The sequence below is a fragment of the Geotrypetes seraphini genome, chromosome 9 (genome assembly GCF_902459505.1).
Source record: "Geotrypetes seraphini chromosome 9, aGeoSer1.1, whole genome shotgun sequence".
Taxonomy (NCBI): Eukaryota; Metazoa; Chordata; class Amphibia; order Gymnophiona; family Dermophiidae; genus Geotrypetes; species Geotrypetes seraphini.
In genome coordinates this window covers 131,182,558-131,209,082 of record NC_047092.1, presented here as the reverse complement: position 1 = coordinate 131,209,082, position 26,525 = coordinate 131,182,558, and the positions used below count along the sequence as shown (strand labels likewise).

The 26,525-nt window shown below is 41.9% G+C and overlaps 1 protein-coding gene across 1 annotated transcript in view; it reads left to right on the top strand.

Moving 5' to 3' along the window:
• GPC1 (glypican 1) overlaps window positions 1-26,525 on the top strand; it is a 518,863-nt gene that overhangs the window by 451,311 nt on the left and 41,027 nt on the right. The window contains exon 5 of the mRNA XM_033958579.1: window positions 6,282-6,412. Coding sequence (XP_033814470.1) covers window positions 6,282-6,412 — 131 coding nt within the window. The remainder of the gene's footprint in view (window positions 1-6,281; window positions 6,413-26,525) is intronic.

The following is a 26,525-nucleotide window of genomic DNA, read 5'->3' as shown; positions in this document are numbered from 1 at the left end:
CGAGGGAGGGCGATGGGGAAACTGCCGCAGGCTCCTTCTACTGCGCATACGGAGGCAAGGAAGTACGCAGGCACGGAATTTCAATCGTGCATGCGCGGCTAAGGGTTTTATTATTATTGATAATCCAAGAAAAAAGTAGAAACTATGGGCTCCTTTTACAAAGGTGCACTAACGGTTTTAACGCGCATTAAAATGTTGTGCGCGCTAACCGCTACCGCCTCCTTTTAAGCAGGTGGTAATTTTTCAGCTAGCACGCGCTAATCTTTTGCATGCGCTAAAAATGCTAGCGCACCTTAGTAAAAGGAGCCCGATGTTTTGATTTCACATTAACTTTAATCTAATAAGGCAGGTCCTACCAATAATGCCCAATGTGGAGCATGTTTTTCCCTAACCAAGGGGCTGTGTTAGGAGCAATTCTAAAATAGCAGTTTAAAACATAAATAAATCTAAAAAACAATAAATGAAATAAAACATATTTCAAAAAATATTATATTCACAATAGCTCACAAAATGACGTATTATGTAAGGTATTTAAGCAAGAATATCAAGTCATATGCAACAGGCTCTTTCCAAAGAGCTACAAAACACATAAAAATATGATCTTAGAAATCATATAGGGCCCTTTTAACAAAGCATCGATAGGGGATCCCGCTACTACTTTGTAAAAGAGGCCCATAGTCTCTTGGGTGTGTAGCAACATGTGTGGAGTAGCTTCAACCCCATAGCGTGTGTTGTGACCAGGTATAAGCAGAGCACAGCCCCACCAAGGGTTGATCACAGGTAAATCAGACCGAGCGGGGGAGTGTAAAACTAGTATGCAACAGAACAGAAAAAGAGTTCCATTCACTTCTGCTTTGCTCAAAACTGTCTTTTTATTGTAAACTATAAATCAAACATGCTCATAAGAACACCACACATATCTTGGCTAGCAAAATTTTTGCCTTCATGTGAGGACTTTATTCTCAGTTCCACCCCACTGGGCCTGGTTTCTCTGGCTTCCAGCTTTTGGGACACTTGCCCCACCAACTTAGCCAAGAACCAAAATAGAACTAACCCCCCCCCCCCAAAAAAAAAATAAAAATAAAAATTGATTAGCTTCTTTAAGCCAGTGCTTATATTTCCTGGGGGTAGGAGTTCCACAGTTCAGTTCCTTTGTCCCTCCTTCTGCTCTGGAAGCAGGCCTCAATTTCCCCCAGTTCTCCAAAATTTAGTTTGTGGATTAAACACAAGCCATCTCTCATAGGCCTCAACCAAAATACAAAATGGGGAATCCAGCTTTTAACTGTTTCTACTATCTTCCCTTAGTAAGATACAGGGAAAAAAAAACCCCAAAACCTTACAATACTTCCTCTGTTCCCTATCTGCTTAGCACAGAGGAGTAGGTTCAGCCTCCCTGAATAAATCTGATGGACTATACCCGCCCAAGAACCCTGCAGGTCATGTATTAAAAGTCTTTCATTAAGCCACATCAGAATTCACAGCAATGTTCACTTGCATAGCATGCTTCCCTTCATTAAGGTTTTCCCCAGGTAGATCCAGTCCCTTCTTGCACCAGTTTTGAAAAGCAAAACGTATACCTTCTAGAGATAACTACCCATCTACTTTTAAGTTCCCCTTCAAGCCAAATACCCAGCTTCTGGCTGTGTTCACAGTTGCAAACCTTTCAGCCATCCTGGGCTTGTCCTATATACCTTTATCTGCATTGCAGCACAACCATTAAACAGTCTTCCATACAGCATTCCTGCAAGTTTTCAGCCCCTTTATAATTCCATAGAATCACAGCCTACTCCATTACTTGAACATTCTATGGATTCAGCCTCTGAGTCCATTTCTATGAACATTTAATTCAAAACTGCTTTCATCTACTGTCTCTGAGCAAGGAATTTCAAGTTCAGTTTGGTACCTGTGGCAGATACTGGACCTCTTTCCTGTTTAAAATCCAGCAGGGCTTAGACTGTGGCTGCCTTCCTTGGTAGCTTCTGCTGGGAACTGGTGGCCTGCTTAGAATCCTTCCTCCCTTTTGGCTAGTGGTGCTGGGATATTTATGCTCAGTTCCATGTGTTGCCTGTCTCTGATTGGAACAGTGCTAGGAGGTGTGTTCATCTTATCTTTCAGTTTCTTGTCTATGATTTGGGCTCCCTTTGTGAACTAAGGGCCTCTTCTGTTAAACTGTGCTAGCAGTTTTTAGTGCAGAGAGCCACGCTGAATGGCCCGCACTGCTTCCGATGCTCATGGGAACTCTTAGTAAAAGATGAGGTTAATGTCCTCCTCACTTCTGTTCCTATTTGTGTTTGTATTCTGAGGTCCATCTTCTTGCCCTTACTGTTTGAACACAAAATAGAAATAATTTCTAAGCAATTCTACTTTCTTTCCCTTAAATCTTGAGTCTTGTCATGCTGCTCTTGCACTATCTCCTATCGCTAATATGAAAAAAATAAAAAAAGGTCTTAATTCCTCCCTATTTTACTTTACTTTCCTAACAACTTTACCAGCTTCTCTCAGGGGTCCTTTTGCTAAATCTGTGGCCTTAGCATATCACTTATACATGTCTTTCCTGTGCACTAAGTCCACTTGCACTGCAACTGGAAAATAGTTGGCATTTCCATTTTCCCAATTAATGGCCATTTGCTAATCTCTCCATTTGCACGTGACCATTAAACAGAGTTACCGTGCTTCCATCACTCCAATCTCAGGCTCTGAACGTACAGAGGATGGAACGCCTTGCTAGACATACAGAAAGATGGTTTCAATTATTGGCATGTTGACGTCCTGGATATTAGGACATCCAAATTCCAATTTAGGATGCTTTTTGGATGTCTATGATTTTTATTATGAGCCTGATAGTAATATAGTAAATGACAGCAGATAAAGACCTGAATGGTCCATCCAGTCTGCCACATACAATTTCATGATTAATTTTTTTTTAAAAATTTTCTTTGTTATTTCTGGGCCACAGACCCTAGAAGTCTATCCAGTACTGTCCCTAGGTTCCAACTACTGGAGTTGCTGCCAAAGCCCACTCCGGCCAATCCAAACCATCTCCTTTGCTGGATTTGGACTGTAAAAGTTTACTCATTTATATTCTAATTAGCGATCCTCTGTGTACATCTCATGCTTTTTGAATTCCATCACAGTTTTCCTCTCCACCACCTCCCTCAGGAAAGCATTCCAGGCATCCACCACCCTCTCCATGAAAAAGAACTTCCTAACATTACTCTTAAGTCTACCACCACTCAACCTCAATTTATGTTCTCTAGTTTTACCAATTTCCCTTCTCTGGAAAAGATTTGTTTATTGACTTTAAGATATCTCCTTTCAGTTTTGCCAACTGCTTCTCTACTTCCCCTATATAGTCCGATCCGGCTTACCACACCTTGAGATGTTCCCCCATCTGCTAAATTTAGTTTTCCTGGTAGACCCTCACCTCTAAGTATGCCATCTCCACCTTTACCTGAATACTGGAAGCCAGATAATCACCCACTGAAACATCAGAAACACTCCCCCATTCATAAGCACCAGGTCCAGTATTGTCCTCTTTTATATGGGTTCCATGCTGAAACAGTTCTCCTTGTAGAAAATCCAGGATCTCCCTAGTTCTAGATGACCCTTCTACACTACATGTCCTACACCACATCTGGCAAATTGAAATTGTCTAACAATAGCATTTCCTCTTTCATAGCAATAGTATGAATGCCTTTGATTAAATCTTTATCTGTGTCCTCTACCATTCATTCTTCCTTTCTTCCTACCCTGTCTTTGCTGGATTGGTTATTACCCAATATTATCATATTCTAGTCTTGTGTTTTTGTGGATTGCATCTCCATGAACACCACCATATCCAAGTCAGTCTCTTTTGTTACTGCCTCTAGATCCAGAACTTTCCTATGCCATGGGAATTAGTATAGATGACTTTCCAGATGTTGCCCTTTTTTCCCATAGTACTAAAAAAAATAAAAAATCTAGAATGACTGAAACTACAGATCATTTGAATTCTTACTAAAATACTCTCTTGAAGTCACTGAGAAAGCAACTGGAGGTATGACACATGTCCTGTGGTAGCACTGTTGTCCCTTATGAACTTTTTCGTTGAACAGGCTGCATTAGAGGATATTTCATCCTGAGTGCATACATTTAGGGTTTGTTAGTTTTTTAATTCTAAATTATTATATAGAATCAGGGAAAAATCATTAATACAATAGACCACTGCAATGATAAAGTAGTACCAATATAAACCTAAATGTGCTGCTATGTTGATATTACTGGGCCCACCATACACACCAAAAATGACAAATAAATTATAAAGACAAAGTGGAGAAAAACAGGCCTCAATAGCTTAGCTCCCAGACTTATAAAATGTCCATCGGAGCCTGTATCATTATGGGTCTGTAAAAAAATTCCACATAACTTGAAAATAAATATTCAGTCTTAGTATTTTTGCTTCCCAAATGTGTGCTTTTCTAAATAAGAGTCCACAATAATAAGCTGTTAAATTGCGATGGCTATTCAAGCAGATTGCTTCAAGCTGTTTCAGTGGCTATATTACCAATAGTTCCTCTTAAGAAATGTTCCAATAAATATCCAAAACCACTTATCTCATTCTTTAAATTTTCTAGCTTTCATTATCCAAACTGGAACACTCCTCTCGATTTACTCCCAATAGGGGTACTCTTGTTTTGCTTCTTAGTTAAGCTACATCAGGGGAGAACCTTGTGTTTCTACCATACCATATTGTTTCTTATACCCCACAAATGTCAACTGGGAATCTTTGTAACTTAAATGAGATTAATAAGGTTAGCAACAAAGACACTATGAATCATAGCAAGACTGTAATGAAAACAGATGCGTTTTTAGTACCTTCGTAAACTGAAGATAGGAGGAGGTCTGATGTAAGCAGGTTGGGAGGCAGATCCAAATTTTTGGGTCTTGAAATTCGAAGGTGGATTTGAAGAGTGATTTCCTATAAACTTGACATGGAGAGGGAAGAGGGAACCCCCACAGAAGACATCCCAAATTTGAGATTTTTTATGATCTTTCCTCACTATGTTCTCTTGCTAAGGAATTCTGTGAACCATTTCAACACTAACCCAAACATTCCTAGTTCTTCTAGTTTTAAAAGTAATAATGAATGATTGTATCAAATACTGCTGCGATATCAAACTGCAACAGTACAGTTTGCTTGTCTTTGCTAAGAAAGGTCTTTGCCATTGATGGTAACTCTAGGAAAAGGGATTCAGTATTGTGCTTTGGCCTAAAGCCATGTTGAGAACTATGATAGAAATCTACCAGGAGGTAGTAGGTGAGGTCTCAGTTAAGCTGCAAATCCTCAGGTGGAGAGAGGAAGGACAATCAGCTGATTCCCTTCCCCCTCTCTCTGCTGGAATCAGAATGACTGGGGTGTTGTTGTTGTTTTGGTTTTTTTTCAAACTGAGTTTAAAGGGCTGCTTAATCAGGCTTGGAGATAGTAGGCCATTTTGAAAACAATCGAGATGAGTGTGGCACAATGTGGGATGTAGAAACACAAGGTTATCCCCTGATGTAGCTTAATTAAGAAATGAAACAGGAGTACCCTTGTCGGAAGTAAATCAAGAGGAATGTTCCAGTTTGGGTGAGGAAAGCTTGAAAATATCAAAGACTTAAAATGACTGAATTACCTTCCTTACTAATTTAGTACAGGTCTAGGTTTTGTGAAGCATTATGCATAGCAGAGAAACTGTTCTCTCTAAAAAGTTTTAAAAAAAAAACAACAAACCACTGGATATAAATGACACGCCATTTTAGTAGAGCTTTCTGTAAATAAAATCTTCAGTAGAAACCAAGGGAAAAGAAACATGTTCTGCCAGCAGTCACAGCATTTATATTAAGCTGTTCTCTGTTAGATGCAAAGCCCAGTCCTTTCCTCCTACGTCCCTGTTTTAAAGTCCTTCAGAAGTAATGGCTTTCTATTTTCTTTGTGTATGTCAAGAGGACTTACGTTAAACTGACAAAATGCTTCTATTTGGGTCTTTGTATTTCAAGGCTTCTTCAGAACAGTAAGAGGATTAAGTTTACAAATAGTAGAACTCTTGTTGGATTACTATAGATGGTTAATAGCTGAGACTGTTAGCAGCCACAATAAAGAGGGCTTACCAGTAAACTGTTTCTTTGCTCAGGGATGCTCAGATGCCATAAAGCCACGGTCTCCTTTATAAGCAAGACCGAGCCAAAGAATGACAACAAGCATTTTCATATGTGCAGACCTAGTCCAGATTTGTAGTAGTGAGATATTTCTGTCTCTGCATTAGATTCAATGCTGCTGGTAGCGGATAGATTTGATAGCCCATCCAACATAGACAGTGTAATTGGCTCGATTCACACCAAGATCTCAGAAGCAATCTCCAGTATGCAAGAAAACAAAGAATCTATTACAGCCAAGGTAAGGCAATTCCTTGCTTTCATTGCTTGCTAGCCCAGTATTCAATTGGTAATGTGTTGTTCCTGTTATTATCATGCAATTTGACATCGCACGTAATCACCAAGATATGATAGAGGTTTATAAAAATAATGAGTGGAGTGGAAAGGGTAGATGTGAATCGCTTGTTCACTCTTTCCAAAAATACTCGGACTAGGGGCCATGTGATGAAGCTACTAAATAGTAGATTTAAAACAAACCGGAGAAAATATTTCTTCACACAACAGGGAATTAAACTCTGGAATTCGTTTCTGGAAAATATGGTGAAATCAGTTAGCTTAGCGGAGTTTTAAAAAGGTTTGTATAATTGCCTAAAAAAGAAGTTCATAGGACATTATTGAGATGGCTTGGGGAAATCCACTACTTATTCCTAGGATAAGCAGCACAAAATCTGTTTTGCTACTTGGGATCTAGCTAGGTACTTAGGACCTGGGTTGGTCACTGTAGAAAGCAAGATATTGGTCTTGATGGACCTTCAGTATCTCCAAGTATGGCAATTCTTATGTTCTTATTCAAGGCACTATAGGCATGTGAGCATTGTCACAGAAGAGGGCAAAAGTCATAGTGAATCAAATTTCAAGAGCTATATAGAGAATTGGTTGGCATTCATTGGTATGGATATTCCAGATGTTTGGCACTTGTTTTCCCAGTTCATCCACCTCTGGATTCTACAGTGTTAGTTGTATAAAAATTGTCCTTGGGCTAGATGCACAAAAAAAGGTTGCTAAGACCATGCGGGTCACTATGGGCCAAGTTTTTGGCCAATTGTGAAACAGCAATCGATGTTCCAACAAGTTTGCATGCAAAGGATTTGAGTGGAGGTTCGCCATAATCCCACACGATCAGTCGCTGTGAGAGTGACTTTGACACATGTGCAGAGCTAGTTTGGGGAAGACTCCTGCCACTCAGCTGTTGGTTTTTTCCCCTTTTTTTAATGGCACAGATGTTTTGCATATGTTACATCCACACAATATATGCCCCATTAAAAAAAAGTGAGTCCCCATGATAGTCCCTCCCACCACCCACCAATCCCCAGAACCAAAATAGAGGCAGGACGGATGCCCACTGCACTTCAGTAAAAATTGGCAGGAGGGATGCCCACTTCATATTGCCACTGTGAACATCCCCCCCATGCCAGCCAAACCGCCCCACCCGTACTTCAATAAAAATTGGCAGGAGGGATGCCCACTTCATACTGCCACCGTGAACACCCCCCCCCCATGCCAGCCGAACCACCCCACCCGCACTTCAATAAAAATTGGCAGGAGGGATGCCCACTTCATACTTCCACCGTGAACACCCCCCCATGCCAGCTGAACTGCCCCACCCGCACTTCAATAAAAATCATCAGGAGGGATTCCCACTCCCTCTTGCCACGGCAATCTCCCCCTGTAAAACTGACCCCCCCTCACCAGGACCCTCCCAAACTGACCCCTTCCCTCTCCTCCCCCTTCTCTACTTTACCAAAAATTGGTAGGAGGGATGCCCATTCCCTCCTACCACCAGATGCCCCCACCCCCCATAAACCCCCCACACACACATCCCCTGAACCTCCCCATACCTCTAAATTAGGATGACAGCAGGAGGGATGCCCAGTCCCTCCTGCTTGCAGGCCTGACACTCCAAAATGGCAGTCCTTCTCCTTCCTGGTGCATCCTGGGAAGCTTGGGGATAGGCCTAAGACCCTGATTGGCTCAGACACTAAGGCCCCTCCCAGAGGAGGAGACTTAGGTGTCTGAGCCAATCAGGGCCTTTGGCTCCTTCTTGTGTATCCCCTGGGAGGGACCATAGGCATCTGAACCAACTCCTTTAGGGCCCTCCCCATGCATCCCAGGTTGCACTGGGAAGGGTTAGGACTGCCATTTTGGAGTGGTGGGCTTGCAAACAGGAGGGACTGGACCTCCCTTCTGCTGTCATCCTAATTTAGAGGAGGTGCGGGGATGTGGTGGATGGTTCAGGGGGGCCAGGGGTCATCTGGTAGCAGGAGGGAGTGGGCAATCCCTCCTACTGATTTTTGGTAAAGTGGGGAAGGGGAAGGGAGGGTCAGTTTGAGGGGCTCCTGGCTGGGGGAGGTCAGTTCTGCAGAGGGGAGATTGCAGCGGCAGGAGGGAGTGGGAAGTTTGGTTGACATGGGTTGGGGGAGTCACGGTGACAGGAGGGAGTGGACATCTCTCCTACTTGAATTATATAAGGACCAAGAAAATGCCCACATAAAATAAGAACAGAACACAGGGGTATATCCTGCCTTCCCCCAGTAGGAATTTCCCCTCTCCTGTCACAGACCTCTTGGCTCTAACCACCAGCTCTTTTAGACTATTGACCTCAAGTATCCACTGTTTTATTTTTTTGAGCCAAAGGTACTATCCAAAGAGCCTCTCTTTTTTTTTTTTTTTGTAGAAGCCTTAGGCAACACTCAGCTTCCAGTGACACTAGAATTCTATCTCTGGGTTATCAGCTTGGCAGGAATAGGAAACTTGAAAGACACTTTTCCTCCAGAACCTCTGTCCTGTTTACCTGCTGGACCCTTCTGAATTTTCTGTGAACTTCTAGATAAGGAATCCATCTAGAGCAGGTATTCTGAACCTAGTCCTCAGGAAACAGTCAGCCAGTCAGGTTTTCAGGATGCCCACAATGAATGTGCATGAGAAGGATTTACATACAGTGGAGGCAATACATGCAAATTTAACTTTCATAACTAGACTGGCTTGAAGTGTCCCAAGGAATGGGTTGAGAACCTCAGATCTAGATCATTCTTAGGCATTCATAATGCTATGTCAATGCTGATAAAATGGCACCCCTGAGCAATCAGTTCAAGAAACAGCTTGTGGAGGACAACTCTATAAAGGGATGCAAAGTTTTAAGCACTAATAAGGTGCTTATCTACTACTACTACTACTACTACTACTGTTAATTATTTCTATAGCACTACCAGAATCACGCAACGCTGCAGAGTCACAAAGAGTAAGAAAACAGTCCCTGCTTGAAAGAGTTTACAATCTAAACAGGCAAGACAGACAAACAAGATGTCATGGATACAGTTAAGAGGAACGGTTAATCAGCTGGCTGGGTTGGAGGGCAGAGGGGAGTACAGGACAATGAAGCCATTGTGACATCACTGATGAAGTTGGCTCTTATTGGCGGGATGAGGCATTATGACATCACAATCTCAGCTCTGCTTCCCAAAGACAAACAGGATGCCATGGATATAGTTAAGGGGAATGGTTAATAAGCTGGCTGGGTTGGAGGGTAGAGGAGTAGGGTTTTCAGTCTGCTTTTAAACAAAGGAAGGGGCTTGATGGACAAACTCGGGTAATTTATTCCAGGCATAGGGGGCAGCTAGATGAAAGGAACGAAGTCTGGAATTGGCAGTGGAGGAGGAGGGTAACATCAAGAGTGACTTCTCTGAGGAACGGCGTTCTCTGGGAGGTGTATAAGGAGAGAGATTGAGGGGCACCAGAATGAACACACTTGTAGGTCAGCAATAAGATCTTGAACTGTATACGATGGCAGATAGTAGGCACCTACTTTCCTTTTCTAGTATACTAGCGTAGCATCACTAATCCATGTGTATAATTTAGGCACAACCACTTATACTGGCCATAGAGCTGGTATGAATGCTTGCTCCTAGATTACTAAAAATGTGCCTGTGCTTCACTTATTCATACACTCACCTTGAAACTATTCACATCACATTTAGACACACCCCAAAAAAATTAATGCTAAGTGCTATTCTATAAACTGTTCAAAACTGGATGACATTTCTAGAATAGCGCTTGGTACCAGAATTTGTGCCCAAATTTGGGTGTGAGCATTTGCTGAGTGCCATTGACTTGCATTTGAGTCCTAGTGACTTGATGAATTACAGATCTAAAAATAAGTCGGTTTTGGGCTAGTCTGGTAAGGTCTTCCAGCCTCATCCCCATGGTTGTTTTCAGTGTGTCCAGCCATCTGATTATGCTGGTCGCCCTCTGCCTGATTCCTTCGATCTTCCCAAACATGATGTCCTTCTCCAGTGATCTCTCTCTTCTGTTGGTCTGTCCAAAATAAGCTAAACCATGGTGTAAATCGGCATGCCTAAATTAGGCATATATCCCTGAACATGGCCAAGACTGAGCTTCTTCTCACCTAAACTCGCTTCTCCTCTTCCCCCATTCTGTATTTCATCCTCCCTGTCTCATCAACTCACAACCTCGGAGTCATCTTTGACACAGCTATCTCTTTCTCTGCACAAATCCAACAGACCACTAAAGCCTGTTGTTTCTTTCTCTATAATATCACCAAAATCTGACCTTTCTATTCTGATTACACGACCAAAACTCTTTTCCATACTCATCACCCCTTGCCTTGATTATTGCAACTTGCTTCTTACAGGTCTTCCACTAAACCATCTCTCTCCCCTTCAATCCATCCAAACTTCTGCTTACAGTATATCTGCCAGTATTGTTATGCTCATTACCCCTCTCCTCAGGTCACTTCATTGGCTCCCTATCCATTTCTCCATAGAGTTCAAACTCCTCTTATTGATTATAAGTGCTTTCACTCTGCAGCTTCTCAATATTTCTCCTCTCTTATCTCTCCTTTGAGCATGGGGCATTGACGCCATTTGTGAAAGCTTCAAGTTTGAAAATAATTCTACATGCAAAATGACACCAGCGCAAGGTTTTAAAATTATAACCAGGATTTATTGAATTATTGGTTCTATTTTCCCATTATTAGATCAAAAGAATAGCATAATTGCTTACGTTGCGCTCATGGGAGATCATCATCGTGGCCAAAGACTGGCCTTCTCACAATGGTCTCGTTTTTCTATCTCATTACAGTCTATTATATAACTTTTGGTTTAGTGACATCATCAAGTTTGACGACCAATAACATTTCTCTGGGTGGTCTTAAAGTTTAGACAAAGAAACATTCCTCCATGTTTAAAAGTTATACAAAGTTTTCAGAAAATTACTTTTGATTTCTGAATTAACATTATAACATTCAAGAGAATCTATAATTATTAACATGGTGCTGATAAATTCTCAACCTCTCCCTAAATTGACAGTAACTTTAGTCTGGAAGAGGAAAGCTGACAGCTTCATGTTACACACAGTGATAAGCATGGGCTTCCAATGCCCCCCCTTCCTATGCTGGAGACTGACTAATTATTTCCAGATGTTGTGCTCAAGAGTTTTTCTTAATGTTTCTGCTTATAAACAATTTATATAAACCATTTATATTTCATTCATGGGCCCCAAACATTCATAATTTCATTCATATCTTGGCCATTCATACTTCATACATTTTATATCTCAGTTTGGAATATGGAATCTGATATGCTTTTCCTAACTAGCCTGAGCACATCTGTTTTCAATTAGAACCACGAGGCTAAAGGCGGGAAGCTGAACAAAGAACAGAAACTATTCACTGGCACAAGATGCTGGCCTAAGACAGGACAGTTATAGTAAAGAACCTAAACTGGACTCCATGTAATCATGATTTCATGATTTCCACCATGATTTAGCTCAAACAGCAAAGTACACAAAAAACTCCATTCTTTTCCTTATATTAATCTTTAGTATATTTTTCTCTGGCCTTAGCTACATTATATTTAAATGTTTTATTCACCTATTTTTCATACGCTTCTATTTGGGCGTGGTCCTTAACTAACACAGATGTTTGTCTAACTAGAATTACCCAGAATCATACGAAAAATTGGCGCTACAAAAATACTGCACTATCATGCTTCTGACCTCAATATCGTCCCATAAACAGCACCCCCTGCTGGCCACGAGCCACGCGCCACGCGCCATGCGCCACGACTCAGTCCCCTCTTGGATATTACTGAATTTATGAAGTAATATTCATAATTGAGCTCGTGGTCTTATCTGTGGCGCTGGGGTTTACTCTGGGTACGGTTCTTCTCATGGATCAGTGTGTGTCTGTGCAAGTATATTCTTTTAAATGCCAATTAGATAGCAAAAGCCAGAAAAATGTACTACCTAGGCCTGCAACGGCAGGTGCCTAGAAGATCTTACCCAAAGCGTACTTGAATTCTCTAGTGAGAATGCAAGCAAATCCCATCCACTATTCTAGATAAAACCCATCTAAGTGTACATTTATGTAAGTTGCTGTCTAAACCATATCATATAGGAAACTTACCATTCCAGTGGTAGTTAGACAGTGTCTGTTCTAGGTGCAAGTACAGTCCTAGAGCAGAGACGTCTGTTGTTTTATTCATAGAGGTATTCATGAAACTCCAGTACTTTTAAAGTTTAAAAATCAGAAAATTTAGAGAAAGTATAGCTAAAGAAAAATAGAACCCTAGATTTCCCTAAGATAAAGAGAACCTCAGTATTACCTAATTTAATTAGTCCCTATGCTCAAAAGTGTTATGTTATAAAATCTTGGAATTAAATCAATAAAGTGTAAAATAATGCACAGTGTTAAGAAAACCCAAATATATGCTTAATATGGAAATGTACTCATGTGCAGATAATGCATGCACATCAGATATAAGTTTTCTTTTTCTGTGTGTGTTGCAGGAACTCATTTCTCAAATTTAAATTAAAATCATTAAAAGGACTGATGATATCAGCTGTTAAACCCAATTAAACAATATTGTGGCACTGTGTTACAGCTTAGAAGCTGCCACTGTGTATGGAAATACAGTCATATGAAATAAAATTTAAAATACAGGATACACAAAATATTTTCTGAGAACAATGCATGAAGACAATGATAAAGAAAATACAGTTATTAATACAATATCAGAATAAGTCTATGAAATTATGCAAAAGCATAATTAAAGTTCAGAAGCCTAATTCAAATGAAATGATTTAAAGTAACGTGGTTTAAGATAAAGTCTGTTTTTTCGTTCAAAATTTTTTATATGAGTCCAGAAATGTCTTTTTGCAAATAGTTTTTGCAACTTGTAAGGTCGGAGTCTCTAAATTAATTTCAGTGAAATTTAAATCATGGCTTTAAAAAGTTCATGCTGCAACGTTTTCATAATTCAAGCTTGGCTTTTCTGTAACTGAAAGCTTGGCTTTTCTGTACAACTGAAAGGTAAGCACAGCTCATTAGTTGAAGACAAAGGAACACTGAAATTCCCGCCGAAAATTCAGCATCGGAATTTTTTTCTCTGTGTTCTCCACAGCTCTAGTGGTGGTATGTGGTACTGCTGATCAGTGTAAATCCTGGAAGGAAAGCACATGTTCATTAACAAAAGAACAAAGAAAAAAACACATAGCACGTTATCACGTTATCCCCTCTGCAAACTGTACTAATTCTTGTATTGCAGAGCCACATTCTCTGTGTTGAATTGTTGAAAGGATTCAAAGAAGGTTCTTAACTGAAACACAAAACATACAGATTAAATAGACTTTTTTTCAGGGTCCTGTAGTACCAAAATTGGCCACAGGAAAATTTAAACATGCAGACACATTCTCTACATGGTAAAATTAGACTTTCTTTTTTTTCTAACATCAGGGAATTATTCTCAATTCCATATTCTTTATTAGGTTCCTATCCTGAAGAGCTTACTTGTAAAAAGTAAGCAAAATTTCAATTCCGAATTCATCCACTTACATAAAAGTTTATTATAATTGTTCTTTTAAGTTAACTAAGTTAGCAAGCCCTTTGTTTCACATTTATTTCGATTTTCAAAAAAAAATATAGGTACTTAACCTCTACTTTTCTTAATCTTTTTATTTTAAACTTCCCAATTTAATTTTAAAATGTATTTAAATTTAATTACTCCCTAATCATACATTTTGGACAATGCACAAGTTTAAAAATACTTTATAAACCATGCAGGGGCACAAAAATTCATATTCAAAATTAATTTGAAACACTGAGATAAAACACAAAGGCAGGGATTTTATTTTTCCCTTATGCACACTTGCCTGCTTTTAAGCATGGTATCTGTTTTTTGGAATAAATCTTTTTCTTTTCCACAAAATTATCCTTTCATTCCCAAGTCCAGCAGAATTCTTTTCTCTTCTCCCATCTTCCCTATCGAACTTCTAATTAATACATTTCACAAGCTTTCTTTCCACATTCCTGTACATTCGTTCTACAAAACTATCTCCCTGCTTTGAAACAGCCAAACATTTAAACGATCTAGCTATTCAAACTTTCTTTTCCAAATTGTTTAAATATCACATTCTGACCCAACATTTCTTTTCTTGCAACACTCTTATAACTCTTTTAAAAAATAAAGGAACAAGGGAAAAATTCAAGCTACATAACGTCTTTTTTTTTTTCTTGTACAGAGCCCTTAGGCTACAAACAGCTTCTGAAACTTTCCCAAAGTACCTCCATTGTTCCTAACACCGCAGGGATCACTTAGCTATGTAAACTCTGCTTTCCCAATACACTGCAAGCCTTTTTGAACTTAAATCAACATATTCAACTTCTCGACATCAAAACAATTGAATTACATGCTCGTGCTTAGTTGGTAAAGTTTTATCAGAAAGAGACCACATTGAATCCTGATTTTCTACTACATCGGAAACAAATTTAAGCCACGGATACATAGGATTCTCATGTCTTGCTAAACTACCAGTTCTCAATAAACCCTTTTAATATGCAAAACAGACTTGCTCCGAGATAAGCAAATACCTGTTGGAAATCTGTAGCCCCGAGACAAAGGACTCCATTGCTGCTATTCCCTCCCCCTCTTTCCTCACGTGATAGCTCTGTGGAAGGTATCGAGGGAGGAAAAAGGTGGGGGTGAAAAATCCCCCATTTGCAGCCCGCTCTTTCAAACAAAGGAGACTGAAGGGAACGGGAAGCCATTAACTTTATTTTTCTTTTTCCAGAGACAAGAGAAAAAGTTAGGGCAGAGAGAGACAGAACTGGAGTTTAGAAAGACAAAGCTGAGAAACACAATTTCTTTTTTCTTTTCAAAGTAGTTACTTCAGATAGGCACTGAAAATGCACAGAGGGAGACACAGAAGGGGGGGGTACCCTCAGCCCGTTTTTTCAAACAAAAAGACGGGACAGAGGGAAACTTTTCAAAGTCAGATTAAAACAGACAGTTTTCACTTTCACAGAGAGAAAGAGTTAGTTCAGAGACAAAGCTTAGACACACAGCAGGAAAGAACAAATTTGTTTTTTTCTTCAAACTTAATAACGCATTTTCAAACAAGCAAAAACTTACGTTCACAGAGGAGACCTGCTCTCTACTGGGCACTTTTTTTCTTCTTTCAGACGGGCACTGCTCAGTTTAAAAGCCAGATGGAAAAATGCCAGCACTGCAAGGTTTTTTCTTTCTTTTCACAACATTCTTTCTGTGTTACTTTTATTTCTAATTTTTTCCTTTTTCTTTTTCCATTAATATTTAATTTCCACTAACTTCATATAATTATGTACAGATATATACAAGCAGCATGCTCAAATAATAATTTTTTTTTTTTATTATTATTTTTAATTTTTTTTATTAATTTTTTTTCTTTAAACAGGCGTAATACTCACAATTTTCCAGTTTTCCGGTCCCGTTTTATCTCTAATTTCCGCCATATTCCTGCGCAGCCAGTCAACCTGTGACCACCTTTTGTTACACAACCATGCGAAATCTCCAGAGCTCCTAGAGTTTCCATGAATAACCTATAAGCTTTTTCAAGACGTCAAATTAGTTCCCGGGTTTCGGCACCAATTGAGCATGGGGCATTGACGCCATTTGTGAAAGCTTCAGGTTTGAAAATAATTCTACATGCAAAATGACACCAGCGCAAGGTTTTAAAATTATAACCAGGATTTATTGAATTATTGGTTCTATTTTCCCATTATTAGATCAAAAGAATAGCATAATTGCTTACGTTGCGCTCATGGGAGATCATCATCGTGGCCAAAGACTGGCCTTCTCACAATGGTCTCGTTTTTCTATCTCATTACAGTCTATTATATAACTTTTGGTTTAGTGACATCATCAAGTTTGACGACCAATAACATTTCTCTGGGTGGTCTTAAAGTTTAGACAAAGAAACATTCCTCCATGTTTAAAAGTTATACAAAGTTTTCAGAAAATTACTTTTGATTTCTGAATTAACATTATAACATTCAAGAGAATCTATAATTATTAACATGGTGCTGATAAATTCTCAACCTCTCCCTAAATTGACAGTAACTTTAGTCTGGAAGAGGAAAGCTGACAGCTTCATGTTACACACAGTGATAAGCATGGGCTTCCAATGCCCCCCCTTCCTATGCTGGAGACTGACTAATTATTTCCAGATGTTGTGCTCAAGAGTTTTTCTTAATGTTTCTGCTTATAAACAATTTATATAAACCATTTATATTTCATTCATGGGCCCCAAACATTCATAATTTCATTCATATCTTGGCCATTCATACTTCATACATTTTATATCTCAGTTTGGAATATGGAATCTGATATGCTTTTCCTAACTAGCCTGAGCACATCTGTTTTCAATTAGAACCACGAGGCTAAAGGCGGGAAGCTGAACAAAGAACAGAAACTATTCACTGGCACAAGATGCTGGCCTAAGACAGGACAGTTATAGTAAAGAACCTAAACTGGACTCCATGTAATCATGATTTCATGATTTCCACCATGATTTAGCTCAAACAGCAAAGTACACAAAAAACACCATTCTTTTCCTTATATTAATCTTTAGTATATTTTTCTCTGGCCTTAGCTACATTATATTTAAATGTTTTATTCACCTATTTTTCATACGCTTCTATTTGGGCGTGGTCCTTAACTAACACAGATGTTTGTCTAACTAGAATTACCCAGAATCATACGAAAAATTGGCGCTACAAAAATACTGCACTATCATGCTTCTGACCTCAATATCGTCCCATAAACAGCACCCCCTGCTGGCCACGAGCCACGCGCCACGCGCCATGCGCCACGACTCACCTTACACTCCTTCCTAGGAACTCTGTTCATTGAGCAAGTCTCTTTTATCTGTACCCTTCTCCTTTACAGCTAACTCCAGACTCGTCCCTTTTATCTTGTTGCACCATATGCCTGGAACAGACTGCTTCAGTCAGTATGTCAAGCTCTGTCTCTGGCAGTATTCAAATCTAAGCTAAAAACCACTTTCTCAAGACTGCTTTAAACTAACTCCTGCTCACTTGTAAAGTACCCTTATCTGTTTTATCATTCCCTCTGTGAGAAATTCCCCCAACCCTTATTTGCCCTGTTTGTCTGTTTAGATTGTAAGCTCTGTTGAGCAGGGATTGTCTCTTACATGTTTAATGTACAGCGCTGCGTACATCTGGCAGCACTATTGAAATGATAAGTAGCAGTAGAATTCTATAATACCTGGTACAAATCCTAAAAATGCCTTGAACTGCCCATGTCCTACCTATAGCCACACCCCCTTTTCGGATCTGCTTGGAAAAATTTACCCATACATTTTATAGCATAACGACTATAACGATGTGTGCATAAATTCCAATTATTGCCAATTAACACCAACAATTGATTGCTAGTGCCCAATTAGCAATGCTAATTGGCTCATTAAGCAAATTGTGCACACAGATTGGGCATGTGCCCAAATTTGGGCATACAGATTTGAATACTATGTAGAATTAGGGGAGGATATGAAATAAGTAACTACTCTACCATTCATTAAAGGGTCACTAATGCTCTTGTCCCTTATATAATGACAGATGGTAGTGTTTCTTGTTATCCAGCATTATCTAGTACCTGATTCTATCAAACACTTCACTAAGAATCTTAGTTACTAACCTGCACAGACTCATTTGCACGTTTACTGCAAATTAGTATACAGTATACTTATGTGGCAAAACTGGAAATAATGTGCAAAGGTTGCAATTAATACAATGTACCCTTCGTTATTTGTGAGTTTGCATCATTGAGGCAAAAAATGTCTGGGATCAACCAGCAACATTTTAGAAAATGACATCTATGGGATAGAAGCAATACAGGATTTATCACGCCTTCACTTAACCACAAAAGAAGAGAAGTTAAATGTGGACAGATTTTTTGCGGTTGGAGTGCGAGTTCTTTTGGAGAGGGCACTGTTTTTTTAACTAGGGGTAGTATTTATAAGAGGAGTTATTTTCACACTTTTATCAGTTGGGTGTGCAAGAAGGAGGACTTTAGCTGAACCACTAGTCCATTTGGGGAGAGGGATTATCTGTAACCTGCTCACTCTTTATGAGATGCCAGATGGGAGAAGAGGGCCCATGTCCCATGCTGCCACTTTCAAGAGTAGAGGCTGACAAACTGCTTTTCCAAAGCAAAAGCACATGAGTCCTGAACCTGTGGGTTATTTATCTTCACCTTAGAGCAGGGGTCTCAAAGTCCCTCCTTGAGGGCCGCAATCCAGTCGGGTTTTCAGGATTTCCCCAATGAATATGCATGAGATCTATGTGCATGCACTGCTTTCAATGCATATTCATTGGGAAATCCTGAAAACCCGACTGGATTGCGGCCCTCAAGAAGGGACTTTGAGATCCCTGCCTTAGAGGAAATGCAGAAGACATCATCTACTTTTTCAGCTCCGCCTCCTTGTGTCGCTGGGCAGTGCCCTGTCTCTTCAGTTTTTCTCTTCTGCAAGTGAGAATATGTCTTTTCATCTTCTCTGCTGCTGAAATTTTATTTATGAGTTTTTCTTCCTAGTTGTGGAGGATTTCTGTGCTATTTCCTGGGACAGCTCTGCCTGGGAGAAGCTATAGACTCTGTAGTGCTGCCCGATCACCAATTTGAATCGATTCACTGATTCACTCTGATGAATTGATTCAAATTGATTCATTCTCCCAAAAAATCAGGCTCGCCAATTAAGTGATCAACACCCCCCCTCCCCCAGTAAGACCTGACATACCTTTGGGCCTCCTAAAGCAGCAGCAGCAGTGGCTGGCCAACAGAAGTAGCGCTCTGAACAGGCTGCTAAGGCTTGTCCTGCCAGGGCCTTCTCTTTGCTATGTCATTGATGGCATCACTGATGATGTGGCAGAGGGAAGCCCTGGCAGGACAGGCCACAGGGTCTTGTAGCAGGGTACCTGCCTGGCCAGCCTGATCCAACATTTGCATCTGCTCAGGGTTCAGTTCCTGGGAGCTTAGCTCGCCCCGATTGCATCGGGTGCTTGACTGCACGCGCCGTTTGGCTCCCATTTCAATCCAGGAGACTTTGCAGGAGCCAGCTGCATCTTTCCTATCCCCTCCTCCCCCAAAGGAATCATGGGTGACTGGTAGAGTTCAGGGCTGCAGGTTGGGAGAGCCAGAAGAAACAAGCCCCTGAAGCAGTTCTCTGGTTTATGTGAGGCAGACAGCTTCTCTGGGAGCCATCTGGAGTGTGATACTGAAAAAGGATAGGATGTTGATGCTTCTGAATGTCAGCATTCTACTCCATTGTCTTGAGGTCATGATTGAGTTTCATTTATCAGATCATCTTTTTATATTGACTAATCCTAACAGACAAGGTAAATCTGCCTCGAAAGCCTCAATCTCGAGATGGATCAAGGCAGCAATTGAGTCAGCTTACATGTGGTAAGCATTCACCAGTGGCAGTGAAAGCTCATTCCACCAGAGGTGTATTTTCATGGGTGGAATCCAGGGCAGCCAAGTGGCATTTACTGTTTTATAGGGTAGATGTAGCAGCACCAGAGGGATTACTCTTTTAGGTCCTCAGTGCTTTCAGCAAATTTATCTATCTTGCCTTAGACTCAAGGGACTGTTCTAGTATGTCCCACTGGTTCAGGACTCACAAGTTTTTGCACTGGAATGAAAGTTTAGGTTCTTACCTCAGTAATCTTCTTTCCAGTAGAAAGCACATGAGTCCTGAAGGCCCATCCTGTCTGGATTCAGTATAACTGGCTTTCAGTCGCAGAGAGGGAGGTCTCTCTAGAGCACATGTGTCAAACACAAGGCCCGCGGGCCAAATCCGGCCCGCCAGGCCTTGCAATGTGGCCCACACCGCGCTGTCATCACTGCACGCCGCTGCGTTCCATCACAATGACGCGCGGTGACATAGGAGGCTTGTGATCTCGCCGGCCGTACTTGCTATCTATCTCCCCCCATCGACCGCACCCCCCAAGAACCTCCGACCGCCCCCCAGCCGACCCGCGACCCCCCTGGCCGACCCCCACGACACCCCCACCCCCCTTCCCCGTACCTTTCTGTAGTTGGCCGGACAGACGGGAGCCAAACCCGCCTGTCCGGCAGGCAGCCAACGACGGAATGAGGCCGGATTGGCCCATCCGTCTCAAAGCTCCGCCTACTGGTGGGGCCTAAAGCGCCTGGGCCAATCAGAATAGACCCGGGAGCCTTAGGTCCCACCAGTAGGCGGAGCTTTGAGACGGATGGGACAATCCGGCCTCATTCCGTCATTGGCTGCCTGCCGGACAGGCGGGTTTGGCTCCGGTCTGTCCGGCCAACTACAGAAAGGTACGGGGAAGGGGGGTGGGGGTGTCGTGGGGGTCGGCCAGGGGGGTCGCGGGTCGGCTGGGGGGGTCGGCCAGGGGGGTCGGAGGTTCTTGGGGGGGTGGTCGATGGGGGGAGGGGGGTTTGTGTCGAGGGCAGGAGGGCCTGGGATCCCTCCTGCCCGTAATGTAGTGCAGGGTGGGGGTAGGGGGTCGCCGTGGTCAGGAGGGTTTGGGCTCCCTCCTGGCTCGAACAACTAGCGGGGGAGGGTCGCCAGGGCCAGGAGGACTTGGGCTCCCTCCTGGCCCGATATTGTCGGGGAGTTGGGGAATCGGCGGGGCAAGAGGGCTTGGGCTCCTTTTTGCCCCGATCGTGTCGGGGAGTCGGGGGGGCAAGAGGGCTTGAGCTCCCTCTTGCCCCGATCGTGTTGGGAGTCGGGGAGTCGGCGGTCCTTCGGGGTGGGAGTGCAGGTTTTAAGTTTAAGTTTAAGTTTTAAGTTTAAGTTTATTAGGATTTTATATACCGCCTATCAAGGTTATCTAAGCAGTTTTTACAATCAGGTACTCAAGCATTTTTCCCTCTCTGTCCCGGTGGGCTCACAATCTATCTAACGTACCTGGGGCTATGGAGGATTAAGTGACTTGCCCAGGGTCACAAGGAGCAGCGCGGGGTTTGAACCCACAACCCCAGGGTGCTGAGGCTGTAGATCCAACCACTGCGCCACACACTCCTCACACTCCTCACACTCCGCGTGTGAGCGGTCCTGCTTGGGGTGAATCGGACGTCGGGGGGGGGGGAACTATGTAAAAAAAATACACAGCAGAAGCTGCCAGTTCCTGGCATAAAGTGTAGGCATAAAAATCGCAACAGAATCTGCTATCTGTACCCAGCCAGGCATTTATTGACTGACTTTTTCATTCTAACGCAGATTTCCAATAAACTACATCTTTTACTGCCAATATTGATCCCAAAATGTCCAGGAAAAGAAAAGTTGACGGTGAAGGCAGACAATTTAATGACAAATGGGAAAATGAATACATGTTTGTGCTTAGTGAGGGCAAACCAGTGTGTATATTGTGTTATGAGACAGTGTCGGTGATGAAAGAGTACAATATACGTTGTCATTTTGACACCAAACATAATGTTAAGTATGGCAAATATACTTTGGAAGAAAAGCATAAAATTGTTAAAGAACTAAAAGGCAAACTACAATCACAGCAGCAAATGTTTACAAAGGCTACAGCGAAAAATGATGCTGCAGTGAAAGCAAGCTTTATAGTGGCTGAAGAAATTGCCCGTACTTCAAGGTGTTTTTCAGAGGGTGCCTTTTTGAAGCAATGCATGCTAAAAGTGTGTGAGAAAGTATGCCCAGACCAGATACAGAGTTTTCAAACTGTCAGTTTGTCAAGAAACACCATTGCAGACAGAGTTCAAGAACTCTCAGGAAATCTATCATCACAGCTGGCCGAACAGGCATGCAGTTATCTCGCTTTTTCACTTGCTATCGATGAAAGCACAGACAACACTGATACAGCGCAGCTGTCCATCTTTATACGTGCTACGAAGACCGACCTCTCTGTCACTGAGGAACTTTTGGATGTAGCTGCCATGCATGGGACGACGACTGGTAGAGATATATTTGAGGCTGTGGAGAAATCTATAAATAATTTTAAATTACCCTGGGAAAAGTTGGTGGGGCTAACTACCGATGGCGCACCTTCAATGTGCGGAGAAAAGAAAGGCTTGGTTGGACTAATGAAGGAAAGAATGCAAAAAAGTCACTGCCACACACCCTTGATTACTTATCATTGCATTATCCACCAAGAGGCTATGTGTGGAAAAGTTCTGGACATGAATGACATAATGACCACAGTCATTAAAACTATTAACTTTATAAGGGCACGTGGCCTGAATCATCGCCAGTTCCAGCAGTTTTTACAGGAGGTGGGTGCAGAGCATGGAGACGTGCCATACCACACAGAAGTAAGATGGCTGAGCAAGAGCGCAGTCCTCAAAAGATTTTTTGAGCTCAGAGAACAAATTGCTCTTTTCATGGAAAGTAAAGGAAAGCCCTTGCCTGAACTGTCGGATCCCGCCTGGCTATGTGATTTTGCTATGATGTGTGACATATGCGAGCATCTCGCCCAACTGAATCTGAAGCTGCAGAGACGCAAACAAGTCATCACGAAGATGTCTGACATGATCACAGCATTCCAGCGTAAACTTCAACTATGGAAGTCCCAACTGGAACAGGACAATCTTGCCCACTTTCCCGTTTGTTTGAGTATCTCAACCACTATTTCTGGTACTTTTCCTTGCAGTCGGCTGGCTACCAAAGTTAGCTGTTTACTAAGTGAATTTGAGCGGCGCTTCTCTGACTTTAGAACACAGCACTCAGGCTTTGACATCTTTGCCAATCCTTTTACAGTTGTAACATAGTAACATAGTAGATGACGGCAGATAAAGACCCGAATGGTCCATCCAGTCTGCCCAACCTGATTCAATTTAAATTTTTTTTTTTTTCTTCTTAGCTATTTCTGGGCGAGAATCCAAAGCTTTTCCCGGTACTGTGCTTGGGTTCCAACTGCCGAAATCTCTGTTAAGACTTACTCCAGCCCATCTACACCCTCCCAGCCATTGAAGCCCTCCCCTGCCCATCCTCCTCCAAACGGCCATGCACAGACACAGACCGTACAAGTCTGCCCAGTAACTGGCCTAGTTCAATCTTTAATATTATTTTCTGATTCTAAATCTTCTGTGTTCATCCCACGCTTCTTTGAACTCAGTCACAGTTTTACTCTCCACCACCTCTCTCGGGAGCGCATTCCAGGCATCCACCACCCTCTCCATAAAGTAGAATTTCCTAACATTGCCCCTGAATCTACCACCCCTCAACCTCAAATTATGTCCTCTGGTTTTACCATTTTCCTTTCTCTGGAAAAGATTTTGTTCTACGTTAATACCCTTTAAGTATTTGAACGTCTGAATCATATCTCCCCTGTCTCTCCTTTCCTCTAGGGTATACATATTCAGGGCTTCCAGTCTCTCCTCATACGTCTTCTGGCGCAAGCCTCCTATCATTTTTGTCGCCCTCCTCTGGACCGCCTCAAGTCTTCTTACGTCTTTCGCCAGATACGGTCTCCAAAACTGAACACAATACTCCAAGTGGGGCCTCACCAATGACCTGTACAGGGGCATCAACACCTTCTTCCTTCTACTGACTACGCCTCTCTTTATACAGCCCAGAATCCTTCTGGCAGCAGCCACTGCCTTGTCACACTGTTTTTTCGCCTTTAGATCTTCGGACACTATCACCCCAAGGTCCCTCTCCCTGTCCGTGCATATCAGCTTCTCTCCTCCCAGCATATACGGTTCCTTCCTATTATTAATCCCCAAATGCATTACTCTGCATTTCTTTGCATTGAATTTTAGTTGCCAGGCATTAGACCATTCCTCTAACTTTTGCAGATCCTTTTTCATATTTTCCACTCCCTCTACGGTGTCTACTCTGTTACAAATCTTGGTATCATCTGCAAAAAGGCACACTTTTCCTTCTAACCCTTCAGCAATGTCACTTACATACATATTGAACAGGATTGGCCCCAGCACCGAAACCTGAGGGACTCCACTAGTCACCTTTCCTTCCTTCGAGCGACTTCCATTAACCACCACCCTCTGGCGTCTGTCCGACAGCCAGTTTCTGACCCAGTTCACCACTTTGGGTCCTAACTTCAGCCCTTCAAGTTTGTTCAACAGCCTCCTATGAGGAACTGTATCAAAGGCTTTGCTGAAATCCAAGTAAATTACATCTAGCATATGTCCTCGATCCAGCTCTCTGGTCACCCAATCAAAAAATTCAATCAGGTTCGTTTGGCACGATTTACCTTTTGTAAAGCCATGTTGCCTCGGATCCTGTAACCCATTAGATTCAAGATGATGTCAACAATGTGCCCCATCACCTTCAGATGGAGATAATCGAGCTTCAGTCTGACAGTGGCCTGAAATCAAGGTTTCAGGATGTTGAAATTGAGGACTTCTACCCTCTACTGCCCCCTGACTCAATGCCAGAGCTCCGACTTCATGCTGCCCGTATTCTATCCATGTTCGGGAGCACCTATCTTTGTGAACAGATGTTTTCAATAATGAATCTGAACAAAAACAAGCACAGATCACGCATTACCAATGACAACCTCCATGCTGTTTTGCGGGTTGCTACAGCCCAAGAAATAAAACCGAACATTGACTCATTGATACGGGGAAAACGGTGTCAGACATCTAGCCAGAAAACAAAACAATGAGCATTTTAGGTACATTCCAATATTACTGTTTTGCTTGATACCAATATTACTGTTTTGCTTGATAGCATGTGAGTTGGTTAACAGCACTGTTAAGGAAAAGATTGTTCCACTCATTTTAAATTCACATTTCTGGTTAACATTGTCAGTTTATGACTGTTCAGTAAACCATTCGGCCCGCGATTTAGGCTGGATTTTTGATTTTGGCCCTTTCTCTGATTGAGTTCGACACCCCCTGCTCTAGAGGGTTACCATTTTTCAGACTGCAAAAATCTGGACACATGGCCCTGCCCAGTTCTACCTTCGGCTCTGCCCCATTATGCCTCACCCCCTTCCCTCCCCTCCCCTCCAGCCCCACCCCCACAAACCTCCTCTTTTCTTCCCCGACAAGCTTTGGCCACATCTGGAGGGCCTGGAGTATGCATGGATGTGTGTGTGACATCATCATCCTGTTGCATCATCCGTGCATGCTCTGATGCTTTCCAGATGCGGCTGGAGCTCATTGAGGCTTTCCAAAACCCAGACAAACTTCCAGGGTTTGGAAAACCCATTCGGGACCCCAGATAGTCTTCTAAAAAGAAGACATATCCGGGTTTTCCCAGATATCTGGTAACCCTAGGCTTATATTATGGCAGCTAGCAGCTGTGGGCTACTATCATAAAGAAACAGGAATTTCTAATCTATATATGATCGCTCTGGTAAGAGGCTTCAGAGCAGAACAAGTGTTAGTGCTGGTTTGTATTTTGCTGCACCTTGTTAATGCTATGTTGCATTTGTTAATTACTTGTATTTTGTTGCAGAGCAGATCAAAAGTGAGTAAGTGAGAGTTCCCCATGCCCCTCCTTGTCATTTCTCCTCTTTCAGGGGTTATCCACTGTTTTTGTATGAACTGAGGAGATAGGGCACTGCCCAGTGACATAAGGAGGCAGAGCCAAAAAAGTAGATGATGTCTTCTGCATTCCCTTGTGGGTGAAGATACATAATCCACTGGTTGAGAACTCATGTGTTTTCTACTGAAAAGATGATTATCAAGGTAAGAAACTAATCTAGAGACAATAGTCAGTGGCACTGCCCAGTTTAATGCCTTTGAATATCTAGATTTAAATGGCCACAGACAATTTAAGTGTGCTTATTTCACTTTGAATATTAGGTGGACAGCCATTGTTGGCAGAAACTGAAAATATGGACTGAAAATTATAATAAAAACAGAGGGAATAAAAAGAATACAAAGTTGAAAAGACTAGCAAAAACAATTATGTCAGCTGAAAGTGGGATAAAGGAAGTGCTTTATTGAAATTACTTAGAAGACTTTTGGCGGACTTATCTGTGTCAGGGGTTGTTCTTGAACATAGAATGAAGACCAGATAGTAGCACTGTGCTTCCTTTAGTAACAAATAGATGCAAAATATCAACAACGACAACAATTTATTATTGT